The 22,560-nt window shown below is 43.0% G+C and overlaps 1 protein-coding gene across 1 annotated transcript in view; it reads right to left on the bottom strand.

Moving 5' to 3' along the window:
• EEIG1 (estrogen-induced osteoclastogenesis regulator 1) overlaps positions 1–22,560 on the bottom strand; it is a 71,147-nt gene that overhangs the window by 46,006 nt on the left and 2,581 nt on the right. The window contains exon 2 of the mRNA XM_054997181.1: positions 18,975–19,670. Coding sequence (XP_054853156.1) covers positions 18,975–19,120 — 146 coding nt within the window. The 5' untranslated portion in view covers positions 19,121–19,670. The remainder of the gene's footprint in view (positions 1–18,974; positions 19,671–22,560) is intronic.

The raw sequence follows: 22,560 nt of genomic DNA, 5'->3' as shown, positions 1-22,560 counted from the left end.
GATAGCCTAGCTAGCCTAAAGGCTACTGCTCTCCCCTGAGGCAGGAAAAGAACTAGAGAAGCTGTGGGTGACCCCACCTACCAGAGGAGGAGGAAGAAGGTTTATCAACTTCCTGCCTCCCCGATTGGACGGTGGGAATCACCCAAGAGCACCCAAGATGTCCTCCGCCTCAGAGGGAGAACGCACCGGAACACCATTCCGGTAGTTCCCCCAAGTCAGATGGCTCAGCCCACCTGACTTTAAAACATTTTGGGCCCTTTAGGCCTCAATTGGGGCCAAAACGGCCTGGATCGGATTGGTGCTGGGTGGAGGAAGCATCCCCCACCTGGCACCGACCAGATCCCAGCCATTTTGGCCCCGATGCGGGCCGTAACAGGCCTAAAATGGTTATTTTTTGCAATTCTAGACCTGTTTCGGTCTGGATAAGGGCCAAAACGGCCTGAATTGGAGCCAAAACTGCCCGGATCAGGTCAGTGCCGGGTGGGGAGAGCCTCCCCCACCCAGCACCGACTCAGTCCCGGCCATTTTGGCCCCAATCCTGGCAAAAACTGGCCCAAAATGGCCATTTTGGGCCAGGATCAGGTCGGTGCTGGCACTGACACAGTCCCGGCCTTTTAGGCCCCGATTCAGGCTCAAATGGGCACAAAATGGCTGTTTTGGGCACTTTTTGGCCTGGATCTGGGCCAAAACAACCTGGACTGGGGCAGTGCTGGGCAGGGGAGGGTTCCCCCACTTGGCTCCAACCAGATCCGGTCCTTTTCAGCCCTGATTCTGGCCCAAAATGGCCACTTTTGGCCATTTGGGCCCTTTTCTGCCCGAATTGGGGCCCAAGCTACCAAGATCTGGTCAGTGTCAGGTGGGGGAACCCTCCCCTGCCCAACACTGATCTGGTCCAGGCTGTTTCGGATGTGATCCAGGCCCAAATGGGGCCCCAAAGGCCATTTGGTCCCTTTTAAGCCGGGATCAGGATCAAAACCGCCAGGATTGGGTCGGTGCCTGTTGGGGGACCCCTCCCCTGCCCAGCACTGACCCAATCCGGGCTCTTTTGGGCCTGATTCAGGCCCAAACGTGCCCAAAATGGCCATTTTGGGCCTGTTTTGGCTTGGATTGGGGGCAAAACGGCCCTGATTGGGCCACTGCCAGGTGGGAGAACACTCCCCCATCTGGCAGCAGCCAAATCCTGGCCATTTTGGCCCGATCAAGTTGTGTGGCAGATGCTAATGAATTATGCTAATGAGTTCCTGCAGTTCTTTTTCTACAAAATGACCCCTGGTTTTGGCCCTCTTAGAGCCAAGCCACAAGTGACGCCTGACACTTGTCAGCTTCCCTCAAGTTTTGATGGGAAATGTAGGCATCCTGGTCTTGCAGCTGTAATGGAGAGCCAAGCTGTAAAACAAGGACGCCTACATTTCCCATCAAAACTTGAGGGAAGTTGACAAGTGTCCAACCTGTGTCAGGCGTCACTTGTGGCTTGGCTCTTATTTAGAACAGAAAACGTTCTTGTCCACCATAATCCACTGGGATTCTAGGACTGATCAGAACAGCCTTCGAAGCTTGCTACTGAAGTATCAACTGGTTTAAAATGCAGCAGCTCAGAATTGGCCTCATGGGGTCATGTTACGCCTATATTAGAACAGAAAATGGTTGCCCGCTATAAGTCAAGGAGCAATGTTCTCTCAGCTGTAGCCCCATTTTTTGGAACTTCTTCCTTTAGGAGACCCAACATCCACACTTTCCTGCCACATTTAGGTGTACGGGGAAGACATTTGAAAAAGTTACAAGTTGATAGTACTGAAATATAACAGCTTAAATGGGTAACGTCCAGGAAAATTTTCAGTTTTGGTTTTGAGACAATTGTACTTACTTCTGAGATTTTGGTTTTATTGTAAGCTGACTTGTAGGTTAGTCCTGACTTTAAAAAAATGGGATAGGAGGTGTAAAAAAAAAAGTTATTTTGAAAGTTCACAGCATGCAAAAAGACCTTTTTTTGGTAGCCGCCTGCCCCACAAGTACAGCCAGTTAAAACATTAGCACTGTTGAGTTAACTCAGTGTTGACTCACTGTGCGCAATGCAGCAAAACTGAGTGTGTATAACTTTGCTGTTCTGGATTTGATACAGAAACCATTCCCTTGCTCTGAAGTCATCATCATAAATAAAGGTTAGAACAGCATTCGAACAAAGACTGAGCAGAAATGGCAAGAAAAACTCAAAAAGAGGCAGTTAGAATGATACGCAGCAATTAGTCACTGTTAGAAAAATACAGGCGTCAAAACGTGCAATGCCTTTATTAGTATTGACTAAAGCAGTGAGCAAGCTTCAAAGCTCATGAAAACGTTTCATTAAACTGGATTTTAAGCCTGTGCTGCAGGGGGTGGGGGTGAATAAAAGGATGTTGTAGGACATGGAGGCAAAGCTCTAGCCTTCTAGAGTTTTCAGAATGTGGGGCGGGGTATGTGCCTACTACTGCGCTGAGGAACTGAATTCTTGACCATGAAAGTTGATGCCATAGTCGTTCAGTTTTTAAGGCACTACTTTTTTTTGCTATAATAAATTACTAGAATTTAAGATGTCACAGGGAAGATGTTTGACTTATTGAAAATAGCAGTGCAGAAGATATCTTAGTCTATTGTAAGAGAATGAAACATGTGTCCAAGTAGCACATTAAAGACTAATAGTTATTCCAAACTGAGCTTCTATGACACAGTGCTCACTTCTTCAGATACAATAGGAGAAAGAAAGAAATCCCTTTACCTCAGTTTTACAAAAGAGGCGGCAAAAAAGAGGGAAGAAACCGCCCTGAGCCTGTCTGATGGGAAGGGTGGTCTAGAAGTGTAATAAAATAATAAATAGAGGAGAGAGATCCTGCATAATAAATCTATACAAATAGGTGGTGTTATCCAAGGAGAAGCGTAGTTGTTCTCCTGTTGAAAGTATAAAATAAAGCAAAGATTCAGCTCTACTTTGTACCCTCGAATACAATCTAGAAGCCCAAACTAGGTGGTTGGAAACTAATATGCTTTGAAGTAGAGCCATTATATGAAAATGCGTAATGGTAAAAAGCAGGGAAGTTGGAGATATTGTAAGATCTTTATGAGAAAGCTTCTGCAAAGCTTCTATGTAGATCTATTCTGCAAAACTGGCATCTGCCTTTCAGATTTCAGACTTTTCTCAAAAACTGAGAGACACAAACTAAAACTTAAACAAATTAAACAAACTCGTGCGCTACTGGTTTCAGCTGATGGGTTGTCATCTGCAACCAAATCACATCCTAAACCAAGGTGAGTCACATCAGTAGTACCCATATCCACAAATTACTTGCCATCATAATGAATTCCACACTCCGTCAGAGTACCATGAAAGGCAGGTCTATAAATGGCTGCTAGCCATAAGGAAAGAAAAGAACTTCCATAGTTAGAGGAGCGTTCCTCCAGCTTCCAGATGACAGGGATCATTGGGGAAAGTAACTGCTATCAGCAGTACTATAAAATATATGACAGATCCAATCACACAACATTTTTTAATGAGCTAGAACTCCCTAAAGAAGAGATCAGGGCTCCTACATGACCCCTTATCCCAGTGCATCAGTTACAACGAGTGCTGGAACGCCGGCTTTACCACTTTGGAGAGGCCCAGGAAGATACCTTGTCTGTTTTTCTGTGCTTTTTTTCTGAGAAAAGAGGTGGTGGAACTCGGTGGGTTGCCCTCGGAGAAAATGGTCACATGGCTGGTGGCCCCGCCCCCTGATCTCCAGACAGAGGGGAGTTAGATTGCCCTCCACGTGGAACAGCACAGAAGGCAATCTCAACTCCCCTCTGTCTGGAGATCAGGGGGCGGGGCCACCAGCCATGTGACGATTTTCAAGAGGTTCCGGAACTCCGTTCCACCGCATTCCAGCTGTAAAAAAGCCCTGCCATTATCTTTATTCTGTTTTTGTGGTGGGAATGGGGAGATTTGTTTCAGTGGATTTCTGTCACACAAAACGAAATTGGCAACGCTTAGGCAAGAGAGCCTTAAAAAACACACACACACATACACAGGGATCCTGTTCTTATTCACTGTAATTTTCAGTTTATACCCTGAACATGTGAACAAACCAGAACCTAAGGAGGCTACGCCCAAATTCGAGTCTTTTCTTCTGTTATAAAGGATTTTAAAAATTATACCAAGTATTAATTTAACTCAGGACAGGAAGTGCCAGCACAACCTGCATTATACGAGTGTTATAAAAATAGCCCTGATTATATGAGAGGTCCACACCCCAACATATTTGTGCATATTCCATCAAGGGCCTTTGTCAGGTGCTACCCAAGTCCTCAAAGAATCAACAAAGCCATTGCCTCAAGTTATCAGAACCCTTTCACCCAGTCATTTTGCACTCCGCCTGTCTGACACAGCATGGAAAGTCCTCGAACAGTATTGCAACCCTAACACTGAAAGGGCAAGACAGCAGTCACAGTTGTAGATCATAGGAGAATTAGAATGCAAACAGCTTGCTTGCAATTCTGTTCCACCAGACATATGTGACTAATTATTGGGGGACCAATTATTGTTTGCAACACTGAACTGCATCAGTTTTGATCATTCTTTCTTGCAGTTTCACCAGAGCAAAAATGGTACCAGTGACACGGCACACCCCTTCAAGAATCCAACTCTTCGCACATACTAGAGATGTGGGACAGAAAATTTTTCAAAACGTAATACTTTTCCATGGAAAAATGTCTTATAGCCTGTGTTATCTATAGCGGTCACAGCTGCTGTGCTGCAAATCAGTCATGTTAGATGGGCTAAATCTGGGATATGAAGCATGAACAAACCTCCAGTGCTTGCATGTGGCCCAATGTTGTACATGATGTAGTACATGATGTAGTACATGATGTTGTACATGATGTAGTTACCAATTCTTTGGAGAACATTATTTAAATTTTGCTAGTATTAAATATTAAGATTTATTTAAATTTGAACAGGAAAAATTTCCCAGGAAACTTCCCATCACATATCTTGAGAGAAAATTCCAACAATATGCATTTCTGTAAGCTTTCAAAAGACATACAGGAAAACTCATCTAAAAAGGTGAAACTACAGATGCACAGAATTTTTTGTTGTTCACACAAGTCATATTTGCTTCTCCTGTTGACACCACAAGGATAAATTTGTTTACCAACCCTTCTTTTATACGCTGGTATTTGCTCATAACTAAACTGGAAAAATTGTTACCCTGTTCACATGTAATGATAACAGAAGGGATGCCAAAATGACTGAGAAGGGCTTGCTGTCACATACACAGGAGGGAGGATGGGGTCCTCCCCCTTTTGGTGTGTACACATGCTGGTAGTGAACCATAGTGCATCCTCTTTTCTTTGCGCCTTTGCTACAGAAAACAGCCTCTTTCATGTATTTGAAGAAGTGGGTCGTTGAGCACACGCATAGTTCTGCCACGATATATCTGCTGATCTCTGGCATGCCATAGGATTTCTTTATGATGGTGCTGCAACAGATTGACACTGCTATCACCCAGGGATCTTTCCAGCACTGGAACTTTATTATCCAATGATAACAAATTGGCTTGACAAAAGGAAGCAATTCTTCAAATAATGTGTGATTTATTTAATGCACGATTCTGTCATAAGGGACATACAATAGAAGCTTAAATCTTTCCCAATGAAATCAAAAAGACAGAAATGCTCAACTTGACTGGACCATTCCTTTCAGCATGTTACCATAGAAGTGGTGACAGGTTCTGGCCTAGGTGTCTTTTCGGAAGAATTAGGCTTATATTCATAAATAAACGGCCTAATCAATGGCTATTTGCCATGGAAGCCAAGCATGAAGCCTTGATGAAAAAGAAAAAACTCCGTTTTCTACACGCTACATCCAAAATTGGGGATCGTCATCACCTTGCTTGTGAATGGCTTCAAGGCATTTGATTAGCAGCATTTGTTAGGAAACACTGAATCGGACCAAAGGAGCACCTAATACGGTCAGGAAGGTTTTGACTAAAGACATCTTGAAATAAGGTTGTGCGTATCCATACCGTGGCAGGCTTCTCAAACCGCTGGCGTAACAAAAGTAGTACTCTAGTTCCTGCTCACTTTACCACATTTGGGCAGAAGAGCTTGCGTGGTGCAGAGGTTAGATTATCAGACTGGGATCTGGGAGACCCAGGTTCAGACCCTTCTCTGCCCAGGAAGATTGGCCCAAGGTCACTCGTCGGGTGACCTTGGGCTAGTCACATTCTCTCAGCCTAACCTACCTCACAGGGTTGTTGAGAGGATAAAATAGAGGAGAAGACAATGATGTAAACTGCTTTGATGTATGCTGCTTTGTATCCCTATAAATAACAGGCAGGGTAATTAGCAGATCTGATGCATTTAATAAACCAAAGTCACCCTCTTGTCAGTTTTTGTATGTTCTTTGGCACAGTATCAGTGATCCCAGGACAGCAACTCAGTACAAGTAGAAAGAGAAACCACCACTTAAAAAAAAAAACACCACCAAGTACAGCTTTACTGCCACAAGTATGAGTGAGAAACTCAAGCACAGACCAGACCATTCACTTCACGAACATAAGCACAACTGTTTTATCTAGCGGGAACAGTCTTTCAAACCCAAGCACCAAAATGCGATTCAAGGCCCTGCTGAATGGTACCATCTAGAGATTAGCTCAGAACCACCACACAGGGATGCGTGCCCTACAGCTGCCAGCAAGTGAAGTGGGCATGAGCCGGACTGCAGAAACAGAACAGCAGCAGCATTCTGCCAACAGACACTTCCTTCCCTAGGAGATGAGCCTTGTAACTCAGAAATTAATGTGATTAAAGAGTCACGCGGGAAAACACGCACGCCATGGGGACTTGGGAGAGAGAAACCTGGCAGAAATCTTTACATACAAGTGCTAGAAACCTTCAAGCCAAGACAGGGGTCCTGAAAAAGAACAGATAATGCTGCGAGAACAGCATTTAAGAAACCTAGAGGAAAGGGCAGGGGAGAACTGGTTTTGTGCCTGGACATAAAGGTCACAGAAAGGATAAGGAAGGGTGTATTGGAGATTGTGTTGCTCTGTATTTCAAAGATGGAAGAAACAAACTAGAAAATGGGGGTAATGTGCATGCTCCACCTAGCTCCTGATAATAACCGAGCTCTGGCATTCTGGGGTCTCTGAGCTGACGTCAAGGGGGAAGAGACCTATTCAGGGCATCTAATCTTAGAGCAGGGAGTCAGAATATTATTAAGCTTGTAGAAATCAGCAGCAAATAGGTTGGGTTTATTGATTTTTAAAGTAATATTAGTTTACAACAACAAGCCAGGGCTAGAAGAACCCCATGTACTTAATCAGATGCCTGCAGTTAATTACAGTATAACTACACAGCTAGTAAGTTACATGGCCATGGCTATGATCCTCTTCTAAACGCAAGCCACATAGTTAAGAGTGACCCCAATCCCCTCTGAGGGAACTAATTCTTCTTTCGATTGCCTCGGTGTAATATCCCTCAAACTATGACCATTCCCTAGTGTATACAAATAGATCGACCTAACAGATGTACATTTCATGCATTTGATGAAGTGAGCAATGACTCAGGAAAATTTATGCTGGAATACACATTGTGTTTTGTCTCTAAATGCCATTGAACCTTTATAAGTAAGATCTCAGCTAGCATCATAAATACGTATGTAGATGTCCTACAAAGCATCATTTTACTGTGATCTTTTCCCCTCTGACTTACAGGCATTCATCTGCCCAGCCTACCTGTTCTGTGGAAAATGAGAAAGTTCCAGTTAACCTTTGTCTGGGAGATGTGTAGGAGAGTACATGTCAAAGGTGGTGAGCAGAGGCTGAAGCAGACCACTTAACTGATATAATAACCAGGAAAGAACAGTGGCTAGTTTCCTTCTCTTTCCACTCATCATTTCTACCTCTTAAATGACAGATGATAAATATTCTGCAGGCAACAGGAATAGCTACAATCTTTGTGGGCTTCAGAATTTAGTACTTTAGAATACTTCAATAATATTTTGACTATGTAATGTTCTATTCTCCCCTCAAATAAAAAACCTTTGATTTTACCCTATTCTCACCTTGGGCTTACTTTCCCATTGTCCAAGAGCCCCTGTCACTCTGTCAATGATCACTGAAACATGTGCAGGAGTCTAAGTGCAAGTTTAGGGTCTATTTTCTTTCTGTCTTGGTATTAAAACCCAAGTCAGCAGCATCTCTTGCTATGATAGGAGTGAGAGGCAGTAGAGAAGAGGGTTCTTTCTTACACTTGGCTATTTTGTGTAACTCAGTCCAATTTGAGAAGCAGGCTCATTCACATAGAATACAGGTCCAGTGTACTTGTGAACAGACTGCACATGGTAAGAGTTAAGCTTCTGGTTCTACCGATCTCTGCATTATCTATTCCAGCAATTCCCAACATGATGTCCATGAGTACCACCACCTAGCTCTGTGTTGGCACCCACTTCCTTTTCTTCCTAAGCAGATAGCCAACGCTGGGTGTTCTCTAACTCCCTGGAACAAGGTCAAGGTGGGTAGCCATGTTAGTCTGTCTGTAGCAGTAGAAAAGAACAAGAGTCCAGTAGGACTCCTAAGACTAACAAAATTTGTGATAGGGTATGAACTTCCATGAGTCAGAGCTCACTTCCCTGGAACAAGAGCTGCTTCAAAAGTCCAGGAGTCCAGCTTAGAGTCTGCAAGGTGCACCCACCCAGAAACATCTGCCTGCCTCCACCACAGGATGACACTTTGCTCGGAACCTGTCAAGATTTTGTGATTGGCTCCAGCCCCCATGACGGCTATGTTGTGGTTTCCCACACTCCTCAGCCATTTTATGGTGGGACCTACTACTTGTTCAAGAGTGCTCACAACCTCAACTAGGGCCCCACAGTCTACTCCAATAATTTGTAATAGGTGCCATCAACAGGTCCTGGGGGCATTCAGAATTCTTGGCAGTCCCTCCCCCTCCACTTGCAATGGATTCTGACAGCCAGAGGAGGGATTTTTTTAAAAAAATACTGTTTAACCCACCTTAGGATAAAATTCCCAGATTACTCTTCCAGGCATTTAAAGTGCTGTGCAGCAAACAGGAATCAATCCAAACATTGAGGAGTTGGCTGATGGCTGTAAGGTCAGAGGACTCATTGGATATATGTATACCTGAGATCATTACACCCTAGGCATGTACCATGAAATATATACAAAAAAGCTGCCTTGTTTGAAATGCTGTTTATTTGTGTCATGGCTGGAGGAGGAGATTTGATGTTGTGTACTTGGTGGCCAGTAATAGATTAAAAGTTAAGAGCTCTGTCACAGGCACAGAAAGATCTTTGACCAAACTCCTGTTAGCTGAGACTCTCTAACCGGAGAGTGAATATGAAAGCTCTGGGCTGCAAACCATGTGTTCTGCCACTGAGCCACTACCTCTTCAATACATACATACTTAGCCTTTTAAAAAAAATGATTGTGTCCAACTACCCCAAAGAAGACCAGAATGTTATCCCATCTAAGTCAGCACTGTTTTTTCCAACTCTCCAAGGTCTTAAGCAAAGGAAGGTCTTTCCTATTACCTGTTACCCCAGATCCTTTTAAGTGAAGAGGCCAGGAACTGAACCTGGGACATTTTGCATGCAGAGCTGATACCCTACCACAAAACTCCTTTCTTTAAACCACTAACTATTGATGGAGTAAAATTCTTTTATTTCCTCATTCTCTTCTTGAACACAACTAAAGCAACTTCAGTTATTTTGGAGTGGGTACGAGACTTAATTGTTGGGGGGAAATGCGTATAATGACACCAAGTTCAATGCAATTTGCTTCCACATAAGTGTGCATAAGATCAATGCCTTAGCAGAAACTACTACAACCAACTTTATCATATCAATGGAAATGCTATCAGGATTCGAAGTGTACTGGAACTCACGCTTCCTACAGATTTTACTAACATGATAGCTACAGGCCATTAGGTAGATTCTTCCGTTGCATATTTTTGCCACCTGACAAGAGCAAGGTCAAACAAAAAAGGAAGCCAGAACTACAGGGGCTATCCTTGCATAACAGGATACAGAACTCTGTAGGGCGGAAGTTTTTATCACCCCTTCCCAAGAAGAAATGGCAACACTGTTCCAAAAGGCTACTGCATAGAAAGCTTAGCCAGGTGGATAAGGCAACAGCTTCATGTGGTTTTCCATTTATAAGCCAACACAGGTGCAAGAACTAGAGCCTGAGAAAAATACAATGTAAACAATATAGAATCAACTGGCCTGTCACCGCTCTGGCAGAGCAGCAAAAGAAACGTTATCTGGGACATTTTCATCACCTACTCCATGGCTTCCTTCACATAGTTTCCCCACATCTCTTAACTGAAGCGTGTTCTCAGAAACAACTGCCACCAGGACCTTCCTTGCCTAACCAGTTTTCGAAATTCCACTGGAAATGGTCCACTGCTGTTCTCTTGTTTACACAGTAGCTTTCCCCCTCCGTTGCATTGCTAGAGAAGAGAGGAGGAACAACACGTGTGCCTGCCTGTGTCGCTGATACAGCCTTCTGAGCAGACTGCATCCAAGATGCCACAGTGCTACATTACAAGATGGCTGCTAGTAATATTGAATCATCTTCAAAAGCCTCTCATCCCTACCCCAGCTGAACACACATATATGTGAGCAGGTATTTTAATTCTAAGCCCAAATCAGAAAGTTTCAGGGTCACAAAAGCCCTCGGCTTTTCTAGCAAAATGAAGAAAAGTCCATTCCGGTGCTGAGTTTCCCCATCAAGAGATGCCATGCTCCCAGCTAATCCAGATGACATGCCTTCTGTTCCAGAAGGTCTCTCTCCATAGCTCAGAAGCTTAGGGACTGTCCGTGATTGTTCAGTGACAAATCCTACTTCATTTGCCCTTGGGCTGTATTTTGACATACATAAGGGACCAAGCATTAAATGGCTGTACTATAAAAGGCAATAGTTCCAACACAGGGGAAATAGTAGGGGGTTACAAATCAATTCAAATCCACATAGAGACAGGTTAGGGATAAAACAGTCAGACATTCTCTTTCGTTACACAGAAGCAGCTAAAGTTTAGAGCTTACTAGTATGAAGCCCTTAGTAATAATGACCCAACTAAAAGACACTGGGCAGTGCAAGCTGAATTCTGGGCAAAGCTTGCAAGAGTCAAAAGGCCATGCTCTCTATGGCTTCCCATCTCTTCCTACACCGCATGACCCTTCCCTGTTAAGAGCCTTAATACAGAAAAAAACCCCAAAATGTTAACACAGCTTAGACCAATGAGAAAGATGAAAGTTTTCTTATGGAAACGGATCTTCTTGCCTACAAGACCAGGACATAACATCAGTTTTCCATAGTATTTTCCCTGATACCCACTAATATCAGTAACAATACATTCTCATATTGAGAGTATTAGGTGATCTTCAATTTTCTCAGCTTCAAAGTCCAGCTCCCAACCCTCTAGAATATCACACTGGAGCCCATCATTTGTTAAGATTGTCAAGGACTGCTACTTGAAGTATTTTTCTTTAGATGTGGGCATACATCAAAAATGAGGAAGAGAGCACTCTGGAGTTGGAGAGAAAGCACAAGTGTTGGCGACACAGAGACAAACACACCATATTAAGTACCTATAGGTGAATATGGTCAAAGCTACCAAGAAGAATATATGTATTTCACCATGCTGGTAGGAAAATGTCATTTATATGGCTTCCCAGAAACACAGGGAATGTGTAGAAAAATGCATATGTAGGAAAAAAAACCCTGACTGGTTTGTGCTATCTATATATGCACAAAATGTGCAATTTTCCATTCTGAAAGTAGAGTTATCTTTACTCAGCTAACGTGCTGCATTAAGCCTCTAGGTTACAGACCAGATGGCATTTCAGTGGTGACAAATTAAGAGAAAAAGGAGGAAGAAGAGAGGGTCACACCCTGCACAAAACCACCTAGAGGCCCAACCTTGCAGGGAGGCCAATATGCCCAAGTTGTCTTGCTATTTCTTCTTGCTTGCTTGCTATTTCTCTGGGGAGAGGTTTTTACCAAAGTACAATGAGTAAAGAAAACAACCTTTCACTTTCACAGTGCTTGGTCAAGGAGGAATGAAAATTCAGTTTAACCTAATATACGAGATCATTTCTCTAGTAAGTCAGAGACTACCAAGGTTCAGAGCCAAACTAGTTTGGTTTATATATACAACAGTTACTCCTTTGCATAGTCTACAATCTCAAACCTGGGAAGGGAAGCATCAGTACCTAAAAAGGGGGGGGAAGGTAAGCGCCCATTTTTGGTTTGCAAAATCAGAACAGTTTAAAAATACATATTGTGCTTTTCCATATTTAAGTGGCTTTTCACACATTGTGAAATTAGAGTGATAAAAGGTCGTGCAAAGAGCCACAAACCCCAACAGAAATGCCTCTTTGAGGGGATAAGACTGGTTGTCATGAAAGGAATAGCAGCAGATTTACAGCTTCAAAAGCCAATCATTTAAGAAGCCTTTCTAACATAGGACTGCAATCTATGTACATTTAATCATGGAACAGGTAACATAAGATAACAAAAACTGTTCCCTGCCATTTTTCAACACTAGTCATCCTTTATCAGCACTTAATAAACAAAACCAAATTCAGATTCCAAACTTAAACACACACCCAGACAAGAGTTATGAACTGCATAGGTCATTCCAACCTCAGAGCGCATGCACTGCAGCTACAGATTTCTTAGCTGAAGGAATTCTGACATCTCAGCCAGGAATAGTTACTTGGAGTCACTTGACTCCAACCACCACCCCACCCCAATCCCCTCCTTACTTGATAGTTACTGATCATATATAGGGGCGTAGACTGATACCCTGGCAGCATGATATGCTACAATAAACACGCCTGTCTTGGTACTCTGATTTCAAAACAGCATCTTATAAAGATTGGGAGACGACAGAATAAGCAGTGGAGACTGCAGATACTTCTCCTGCAATGGTAAACTACACCCATATGTCAGCAATTGGGATATTTGCCAAGGAGTTGCTTTCCTGAAACTTTCCTGAACACAAGCAGCAACCAAGTGATAAAATGACCACCCCACAATAGTTTGCAGTCATGCCAGGGTACTGAACCTAGTCACAGCACTCTAATATGGAGAGAATTTGATTAGAGGGAGGCAAAGCCTTATCAACCAACATTTGGGTCAAGATTCAATACCTAAAACACAAAGCTTTGAGAATGTGCAAAAGGGCACATTTCTGGGAATCTGGAATTCTTCCAACTGGAAGTGCTCATGAGACTTGAAGCCTGTCCAGGATGTTTCAAATTCCTGACAGTGTTAAAATCTTAACGCCTTCTGGACCAGTTTTCTTCAAAGCTGCTTTTGCTTCTGCCCCAGTTACAGGGATAACAGGATTAAAAGGAGAAAGTTAAAAATCAGAGTATTTTAAGATCACCTTTCTAGTTTAAGGAGGTAGATATTCAAACCCTCCAACATTTCACAAATTGGGCGTCTTCCCCCTACTCCAAGGATTCAGCTCCATCTGTCAAAGTATTTAGAAGTGAAATCTCAGGAGGTAGGGGATGTATCTTGACTCTAATGCACAGGCCTGAACGTCAAGATGCACCATGTAGCTCACAGCCCAATGACCTGGTTAGCTATCTACGAATCTCCTGTCTCCCCAAATCTGCTAACTGAAATTACCACCTGCCTGCTACAATCATGAAAGCAGAACTAGGCCACCCACAAAAAATGGGTGCTTCAAAATACTCTAAACAGTAAAAAGTCCAGTAGCACTTTTAAGACTGACCAACTTTATTGAGGCATAAGCTTTCGAGAACCACAGCTCTCTTTGTCAGATGCATTAGCCGAGTATCAAAATACTCAGGCGATGCCTGAGCTATTTAGAAAAATATGACTGAAGCTTTAAAAAAAAAACTTGATGAAGATTGAGCACAATCCAGTAGGCCTAGAATGTAGACAACAGCCAAGAATCAGTTAAAAGGTTTAAGAACTATGTGTTTATATGTATTTTAAAGTCCTTGATAGAACTGGACGGGATTGAGAGTGTTCAAAATTGTTTCCTCCTGCAATTCCTTGCAGGTCCCCAATTTTATGTATTTTAACAGTCCAAGACTTTAAAGAGAAAATATATACAGTACACTCACACTTCTGTAAATACCATCTTCAGCACAGTTTCAGTACATGAATCCTGAAAACCCTTTACGCCTCCTCCAAAGACATCTGCATAACTCAGTGACTTGTATATTTTCAGAAACAGAAACAAGCCCAATGAAAGCAAGTAGCTGTTGCTGACTTTTTACTTCCAGAATGTCAAAAGGGGCAAACAGCAAAATCTACTACACTGGAATCTGCTACATGCTACGAGTACAATAATCTTCAAATAGTGCACCTGGAAACCCAGAAGAGGGTAGATAGATCAACCACCACAATATATGACTTTTTTGGGGAAGAAGAGTACATACAAAATGCATGCAGCCATCCAGGGTCCCACCCAAAATCTGTGGAATTGTGGTTTGGTGGAGGTGTCATGGGTTCTCCAAGATCTACCCACTATAATTCCCAGTGCTCGCTAGAGGGAAAGAAAAACTAGTATCACATGAAGCGTAGACATGGTCTGGGTCATACTAAATTAAAGTCAGGCCCCAGGTTGGAGGTTAAGATTAAAAGATAGGCTCCAAGTCTGAAAGGATTTGAGACGACTGCTCTAGCAAAAGTTTTTTGAGCCTGGATATCCATGTGCAAGTCATACAACCTTAAAAATAATGAAACCACTTGCAATGCTGCAACTCCTCCACTTTAAAACCATTAATCTTTACTTCAAGCACTCCATTTCTACTATCTTTCAGGAGGGAAGAGTCCGGGGTTACAATACCTCCAATGAAAGGCATCTTGCAGTCTCCTCTTAGTACACATATGTAGGCAAGAGGGTCCAAGATTTGTCGCCCTAGAACATTTGCTTGCTCAGTTCTCAGTGTATAAGTGAGGTGGAATGATGTATTCCTCAAAATAGCTTTGAGGCGAAAAAGTTGTAAAATATTAAGAAATCCCACAGAAACACACAATTTACACTGGGTTAGATCTATCAGTAATTTTTCATAACTATTTCTATTGCTATTTTCTTGGAATCTTGGCGGGGGGCTGTAAGAATGAAGCCCTATCAGAAAGTACAACTTGAACAAGTGTCAGGGGATCATACACACATTCACATGGATTCTCCCATTATGCTTATCTGGTCTTTCAAGCAAAAAGCTCAGGGTTACATTCATTATTTTTTTCATCCCTATTTTAATTCTCACAAGAAACCTTGGGAGCAACTGACCCAAGGTCACCCAGCAAATGTCAAGACCGTTAGGGGATTTGAAGACAGGTCTCTCTACCCTAATCCCATGATGGATCAGTTCTCCAACATAGTCAGCATTGTGTGAGACCAATCACATCTACCTTCATAGAGTCCTAAACCTACTCTGACCTTTGCCTTTACAAGCATAATTTGATTCATTTTAATCTAATGCAATGGTGGTATGCAACAACAAAACAGGTTACAGGAAGACAAGGGGATTTCCACATGAGAAAGGAGAAGGAAGGCAGACAGAATCCCACAGCATCCTCCCAACCGTAACCCCAGTTCTTTGCATGTCCAAACTGAACCTAAGAGGAGGACAAGGAAGTGCTGAGGAACATTTTCACAGCAACTATCTGGAGATGATATCTGCAACTCATTCCAGCTTTCAAAGAGGCTGGAACAGAAGAGAGCCCAGCTGACAAAATACCACAGAGCTCAGTAAAAAGGGAACATGTTTTCATGTGCTTTCAGCTGGGGCAGGCTGCCCAGGGGTAGGTGGGCGACTAGGCTGCAAACCCTACTGCCAGCTTTCCACTTTGCTGGATTATGAGCAGCCAAGCCTGTGGAGAGAGGGAGAAAAATGCATGCGTTTTTGGCTTAAATTAGAGGCAATTTCTCTGCTGGAACACGTCTGTGATCTGCAACAATCACATGCAGAGAGGCTTCCTGAACTTCAGCCAGCATTTTTTTTTAAAAAAAAGCAGCCACACAAGGGTAGCAGCCATCACCGGCACAAGCAAACACCAGAGCTCCTACTTTCAAGGTCAACAAGAAGGAGACCCAAATGCCACTTTCAAGCCAACCTAAGTACTGATGGGATTAATTCCTTCCTCTTCAAAAGCTTTCAGGGGTACAAATTCCTCAGATAAGCTGCTTTCACCCAAAGCAGTGAGGCACATTAAATGGGAAAAGGCAAACTCACACAGTTGTGGCGATAAGCAACACCTGTGAAGACTATAACGTTAAATTAAGGCCTCTCTAGACTCTAAAGGAAGAGATTCCAATCCCTGGGAAAAAAACAGATTAAGGAAAGTACGAGCAAAAGGAAGACCTCCATGCTACAACATTCAACTTCTAACAAAACCGGGTCACTCCCTCACCAAATCAGATTCTGTTCTTTTATTCAGGTATACATACTTCTGTACTCATACCAGAACAAATTCCAGAAATAGAATGGAACAAGACAGATCACAAGCAAGTCCTGGGTTGTTTTGGAATTTCTGCTGGTAATGTGCCAGGCAATAATTGATGTGTACACAGTTGACAAAGGCAGCAAAATGTGATTAGCCGTTCCTGAGAGATGGGGCAGTCTCTTTTTATAAGAAAGGAAAAGCAAAAAAAGCTATTATTAAAACGGCAAAAGTAACTTTCCAGAACCAACCTTGAGATGATTCAGTTCATTTTTCTTCTGCAACCCTTTAGTCTATTTTGAAGAATTACAGGACAAAGAGCACAGCACCAAGTAAACAGAATGCCTAAGTTGGCAAGCTGCATATAATCTGCAATTCTATTATAAACCATTACAAAGTTCATGTAAAGGTGGCAATTCATAAAGTAGGAAAGGGAGCAAAAATTGAGGATCAGAGTGAGACACTCAGTGCGTGATAAGTTTTGGAAAGCAGATGAATTTGGAAAGCAGATTTAATAATCTTAAATTAGGTATCAGTTAAATTACTGTCATTGTTATAATGAAGAGACTTGTGTACCTTAAAGACTAACATTGTGACAAGCATGTGTGTCAACTGAGCCTCTTTACTGCATGTGTAAGCAAAAGGGTGTCATGACTCATGAAAGCTTGTCACCATGTATTGTCGAAGGCTTTCACGGCCGGAGAACGATGGTTGTTGTGGGTTTTCCGGGCTGTATTGCCGTGGTCTTGGCATTGTAGTTCCTGCCGTTTCGCCAGCAGCTGTGGCTGGCATCTTCAGAGGTGTAGCACCAAAAGACAGGGATCTCTCAGTGTCACAGTGTGGAAAAGATGTAGGTCATTTGTATCTACTCAGGAGGGGTGGGGTTGATACAAATGACCTACATCTTTTCCACACTGTGACACTGAGAGATCTCTGTCTTTTGGTGCTACACCTCTGAAGATGCCAGCCACAGCTGCTGGCGAAACGTCAGGAACTACAATGCCAAGACCACGGCAATACAGCCCGGAAAACCCACAACAACCATCGTTCTCCGGCCGTGAAAGCCTTCGACAATACATGGCGACAAGCTTTCATGAGTCATGACACCCTTTCGCTTACACATGCAGTAAAGAGGCTCAGTTGACACACATGCACAAATATATCGAATACACACAAAAACTAGGGGGTTGGCAAGGAATTGGAGAAGAAGATAATTTCCAGGTCCTGTAACCACCTCAAAAATATTTCGATCCAGATCCCCTAAAAGCTCTCAAGGCCTTGACCGGGCAGATTTCCCTCTCTTTTAACTGACTCCATACCTCTTGGAGCATTCTCAGTCCTCATCAAATCAAGCTATGTGGGTGAGGAGAGGAAAAATCCTTCTTTTGGTTAACTGTGTCATATTTTTCTGCATATTTCAGGAAACTGTCCAAGCATGTGCAGATCCTTACTGTGTCTCTGTGTGGCCCAGATTTTCAGCTTTTATGATTGGCACAGAGGCAGGCCGCTTTACTATTAGTAATGTATGGTATAAACAAAAGGGAGGGGTTGGGAGGCAGCTGCAAGAGCGCAAACAGTGTCAGAACTGCATAGAAAACTTCATCTCGGTGTTCGTAAGAGTTAGGAAGTTCATTATAGAAAGACTTATTGTCCCTCTTCAGAGATATATGTACACTATTCTTCTGAGGAGCAATCCATTCCCATTCTGACTGGATCTTCTGTTCATGACACATCTCTTCCTTGGATCTCTGGGCCTTCAAGCCTCACTTTGTAGTCACCAACCTTCATTTACATCCCTAAATGGAGCATACATTTATAATAGATTTACATGGGTTTATTTATATGGGTTCAAACTGAGGGGTGGGTAAGGTTATTGCAAAGTGAGGCCAGAAGGTCAAAACATCTGAAAGATAAATGCATTCACTACATTACTTACACAGAACGCAAATGAAGGAATAACCTAGTCAAAACCATAAATGACTTAATCAACGTGCAGACATGCATTTAACACTCCTAGCTCACGTTGAAACCAAGCTGACATCTGGGTGCAGATCTTCTGGCCTTCTTTGTAAAAACATCCCCTCTACTCAACCCCTGTCCATATTTCTATGTGTGGTCACCAGCTAACACTTCGCACATGTAAAGAAATGGGCTTTCGCTCACGAGCACTTACACTACAATGTGGCACCTTAAGAAGGAACAAACAAGAGTCCACTTTTTTGTGTGCAACACAGCAGCCCAGCTAAATGCCAGGATATATATATGGAGGTAGGGAAGAAGGTGCTCTAGCCTAGATCACTTAATGGTAATCTCTGCATAGGACATCAATGTCAGTATGCAGTTTCTGTGGAAGAGCACAAATCTAACTTCCTGAAGAATCGAGGGGCAGCCTTGTGTTATAACAGAAAGAAACAAAGAGTTCTAGTTACACACTAACATTGTTCAGTGTGACACAGACCAGGTAAAGCAGAGGCTGAAAAGAGCACTGCCCAAAGAATTTCTTACCTTGAAGACAAAGTGACAAAGTCTCCTCCATCCAGCAGTCTAATTTTGCAGAATAGAACACCATTCACAAAAGGGACAGCAGTCAGCTCCTCCAGCGTGAAACTGGTTTGAAATTTGAACTTCTTTTTCTTCATCAAAAAAGCCATGGGCACACTTAAACAAGACCAATTTTTTTTTTACTTCCAGTTTTTGTTAAAGAAAAACAGGATCAGCAGCAGCTTTGAAAACAGATGGAAATGATGGTATTTCGAAGTGTGAAACAAAATAAAAAAAGCTCACAACCCAATTTTTTTAAAAAATAAAGGATGAATCTTGGTTCAGTTGCAATAGCAGCCTAGCTTTAAATGGAAAAATCTCCCTCCCTCTTTGGTGATCAGATCTGGCTATAGTATCATTGCTGATGCAGATTTCAGGCAAGGTGGAGGGCAAACTGAACCTCTGGTTCATCTCCAAGGGAGGGGTAAAAGAGAGGGGGGGGGAATCTCAACTCCAGACCAGCAGGAGCTGCTTTGATTAGAGGTGGAAGCAATCTGTTTCTTGCAGGGCCCCTCTGGGAAGCATTGCTGTCTTCTCTCTGAGCTGTGGTGTGGCACAGTCAATGCTTCAGTGTTTCAGTCTCCTCCCCTTGTGCAAAGCTTCAAATGCATAAAAAGCTTCCGCTGCTTCTGCTGTGGTTCTCACAGGTTTCTTGTTAGCCTAGGGGAGGAAGCAAGGTGGTTAGCCTGAGACAGCATCAAGCTCCTCCCTCAGTCCCCATCCCCACCTAATTATAGACAAATATTCAAGTCTTATCTCATTCTAATCTAAGAACCAAGGCAGGATATCTTCCTCACGCCCCAAGTGTTATTCTTTCCTGTACATAGCAACTGCTGCTACAGTACTCTTGAAATACAAACATTTTTCATTGTTGCACATCGTGATTTATTTGATTTTCAGTGCATATCAACTGATCTCACAAAAAAGGGATGATCACGTTCTCGCCCCACCCCCTGCTCAGGCACACAACAGGTGGCTTGTAAAACTTGGTCTGTGGCCTTTTTCTTGTGATTTTCAGCCAGCTTCAAGAAGTACTCAGCCACCCCGGAATCAGAAGAAGGGAGAAAGCAGGCAAAGGAATTTGCTCAAGATCTTATAAAACCAGGTTACCAACCAGACAACCTCCTTCTATCCTTAAACCTGCCTTTACATTGGTGTTTTTAAACCGGCTGTTCATTTTCAGGGTCTGACAAAGATGACGTACAACACACAAACTATCTGTTTAGCAAAGCAAACCTTGAATAGAAATTATAGACTGTAAAGCAATTGGATGGGATGGCAATACTAAACACACGGAATGGATTTTCAGGACTTGAGCTCTCGTGTATTTTCGACATGTAACTTCCTTCCCTACACTCATTAAGGAATGTTTCTGAAGTTCAGCATCACCACTTCAGCTAGATCTCTTATATATATTCGGTTCTGTATTTCAAATAAAGTTTGCTCAAATGAATCCTAGACCTCCCCTTTAGTCCATATCTAAACACCATGCACAGTCACCCTTCCAACTACTGGGGGACTACTCCCCTTCAGTTGTTTACCACCACAAATCCCTTAAGGTTTTTTTTAGTTAATTGTCCCCCCATCTCTGTAAAGGAAGCTACCAGTGCTCCTCAGGCAGCCTAACATCTCAAAAGTTACTGTTGCTTATCCGCCCAGTAGTGTTTCCTTCCTTCTCCAAACATGACCCTTCACAAAACATCCCTATTTCCATGAAATAATAAATATTTGCCACACAGTCATTTTATTTGGCTTCCTATCCAACCATCCCTAGACAAAAATGATGTAGCCTGTTATCATCCGGTCTCTAACCTGCCCTTTCTAGGCAAAGTGATTTAGAGAACAGTGGGTGCTCTGGACCTTTTTCAGTCTGGGTTCAAGCCAGGCTATGGGATAGAGATGGCTCTGGTGGCTTTAGTGCATGACCATCTCACTCACACCTGGCCCCATGGAGCTCAGGGGGATGAAGCAAGAACCCAGACGGCTAGAGCAAGTTTGGCAGCAGTTTCGTGATGAAGCTGTAAAGGTTGTTTATGAAAACCTATGAAATGGCAGTGAAAGCTGCTAAATGGGAATTCTTTAGTTTCCACAGAATCACAGAGTCAGAAGGGGCCACAGAGACCTTATAGTCCAACCCCCTGCCCAAAGCAGGATGAGCATCCGCTAGCTCTTGTCCAGCACAACTGTTTATGGTAAACAGGTCTTTAACCTCTCTTACAGAGAGGGTCCAAAATGTGAGAATTCAGACATTAGATGTGAGGCATTTGCAAGCTTTTCTGTGGATAGTGTCTTGTGACTTCCCCACGACCTGCCTGCCACCATTGATACAGTAAGGGAACGGAGGCCCCTTGGCTACCCGTGGACACAGTATTTGACAACTTCAGACAACTCTCCTGGGCTGACATCAACAGGCTGATCTAGCCACCTGGATCCACACCACAGTAATGTCAAGACTAGACTAACTGCAATGTACTCTACATAGGTCTCCCCCTGAAGTCAACTTGGAGACTGCAGTTGGTACAGAATGCCACAGCTTGGTTATTATCAGAAGTTAGGCAGAGCATGCATATTACTCCCATTCAGCAGTCACTCCATTGGCTCCCTATCAGTTACCAGGCTCAATTCCAGTTATTAGCTATCACGTACAAAGCCCTTCAAAGCCTTCATAGCTGCGGAAGCGCCTCTCTCCCTATGCTTCGCTCATCTGAATAAGACCTTCTGCAGGTGCCAGTCTGAAAATGAGAAAAATCAATTACTGCCCACACACGTGCATTCTCTGTTGTGGCACCGACCTTATGGAATGGCCTGTCAGAAGAGGTCAGGAAAGCTCCTAATCTCCTGGCTTTCCACAATCTACGCAAAACTGAATTATTCAGGAAGGCTTTTTTTACACAGGTAGGAGGCCTGTAATGTACGGAAATGGTTCAGAGAGATGTTTTGGCTAAGGGACATGGGCTATGGACTATATAACTGCGAACTTAGTAGTTTCTGTGTCATTTAATGTGTCATGTCTAATTGCTTATGCTTTGTTTCAGCTCGGTATCAGATTTCTGGGTGTATTCCAATTTCTACAATCCATACCCTATTGCATCATTATTGTATGTTTGTACCACTGATCGTATTGACTCACACTGTGCAATCTGCCTTGAGTGTCAGTAAGAAAGGCAGTCTATAAATAAAAAAAAATAAATCTCACCTCAACAAATTTTCTAGGCAACAAGCTCTCTCTTCTGGGCACAATTCAAACAGCTGTTCCCAATGCCACATTCTTCCAACTAACTTCCACCCTCACCCAGTTCCCTCCCTCCTTTGTCCCCCATCTCAACAATAAGGTGCTCTCTCCCACTTTCTCTGTTTTGTTCTCATATTAAGCCATGGGTCCCTAATGTGATGCCAATGGGAGCCATGGCACTTGATGAAAGCCTTTCCTGGTGCCCACCAGCTGTTTTTAGAAAATGGGCAGGGCTTTTGCCCAACAAGGTTTCTGATTGGTTGTACAGATTTTTTTCAAAAACGTTATTTCAGAAGCATGCTACAGCAGCACAAGAAT

Source organism: Eublepharis macularius, chromosome 14, assembly GCF_028583425.1.
Source record: "Eublepharis macularius isolate TG4126 chromosome 14, MPM_Emac_v1.0, whole genome shotgun sequence".
Lineage (NCBI taxonomy): Eukaryota > Metazoa > Chordata > Lepidosauria > Squamata > Eublepharidae > Eublepharis > Eublepharis macularius.
The sequence above is the reverse complement of the archived record's forward strand: the minus strand, read 5'-3'. Positions and strand labels throughout refer to the sequence as shown.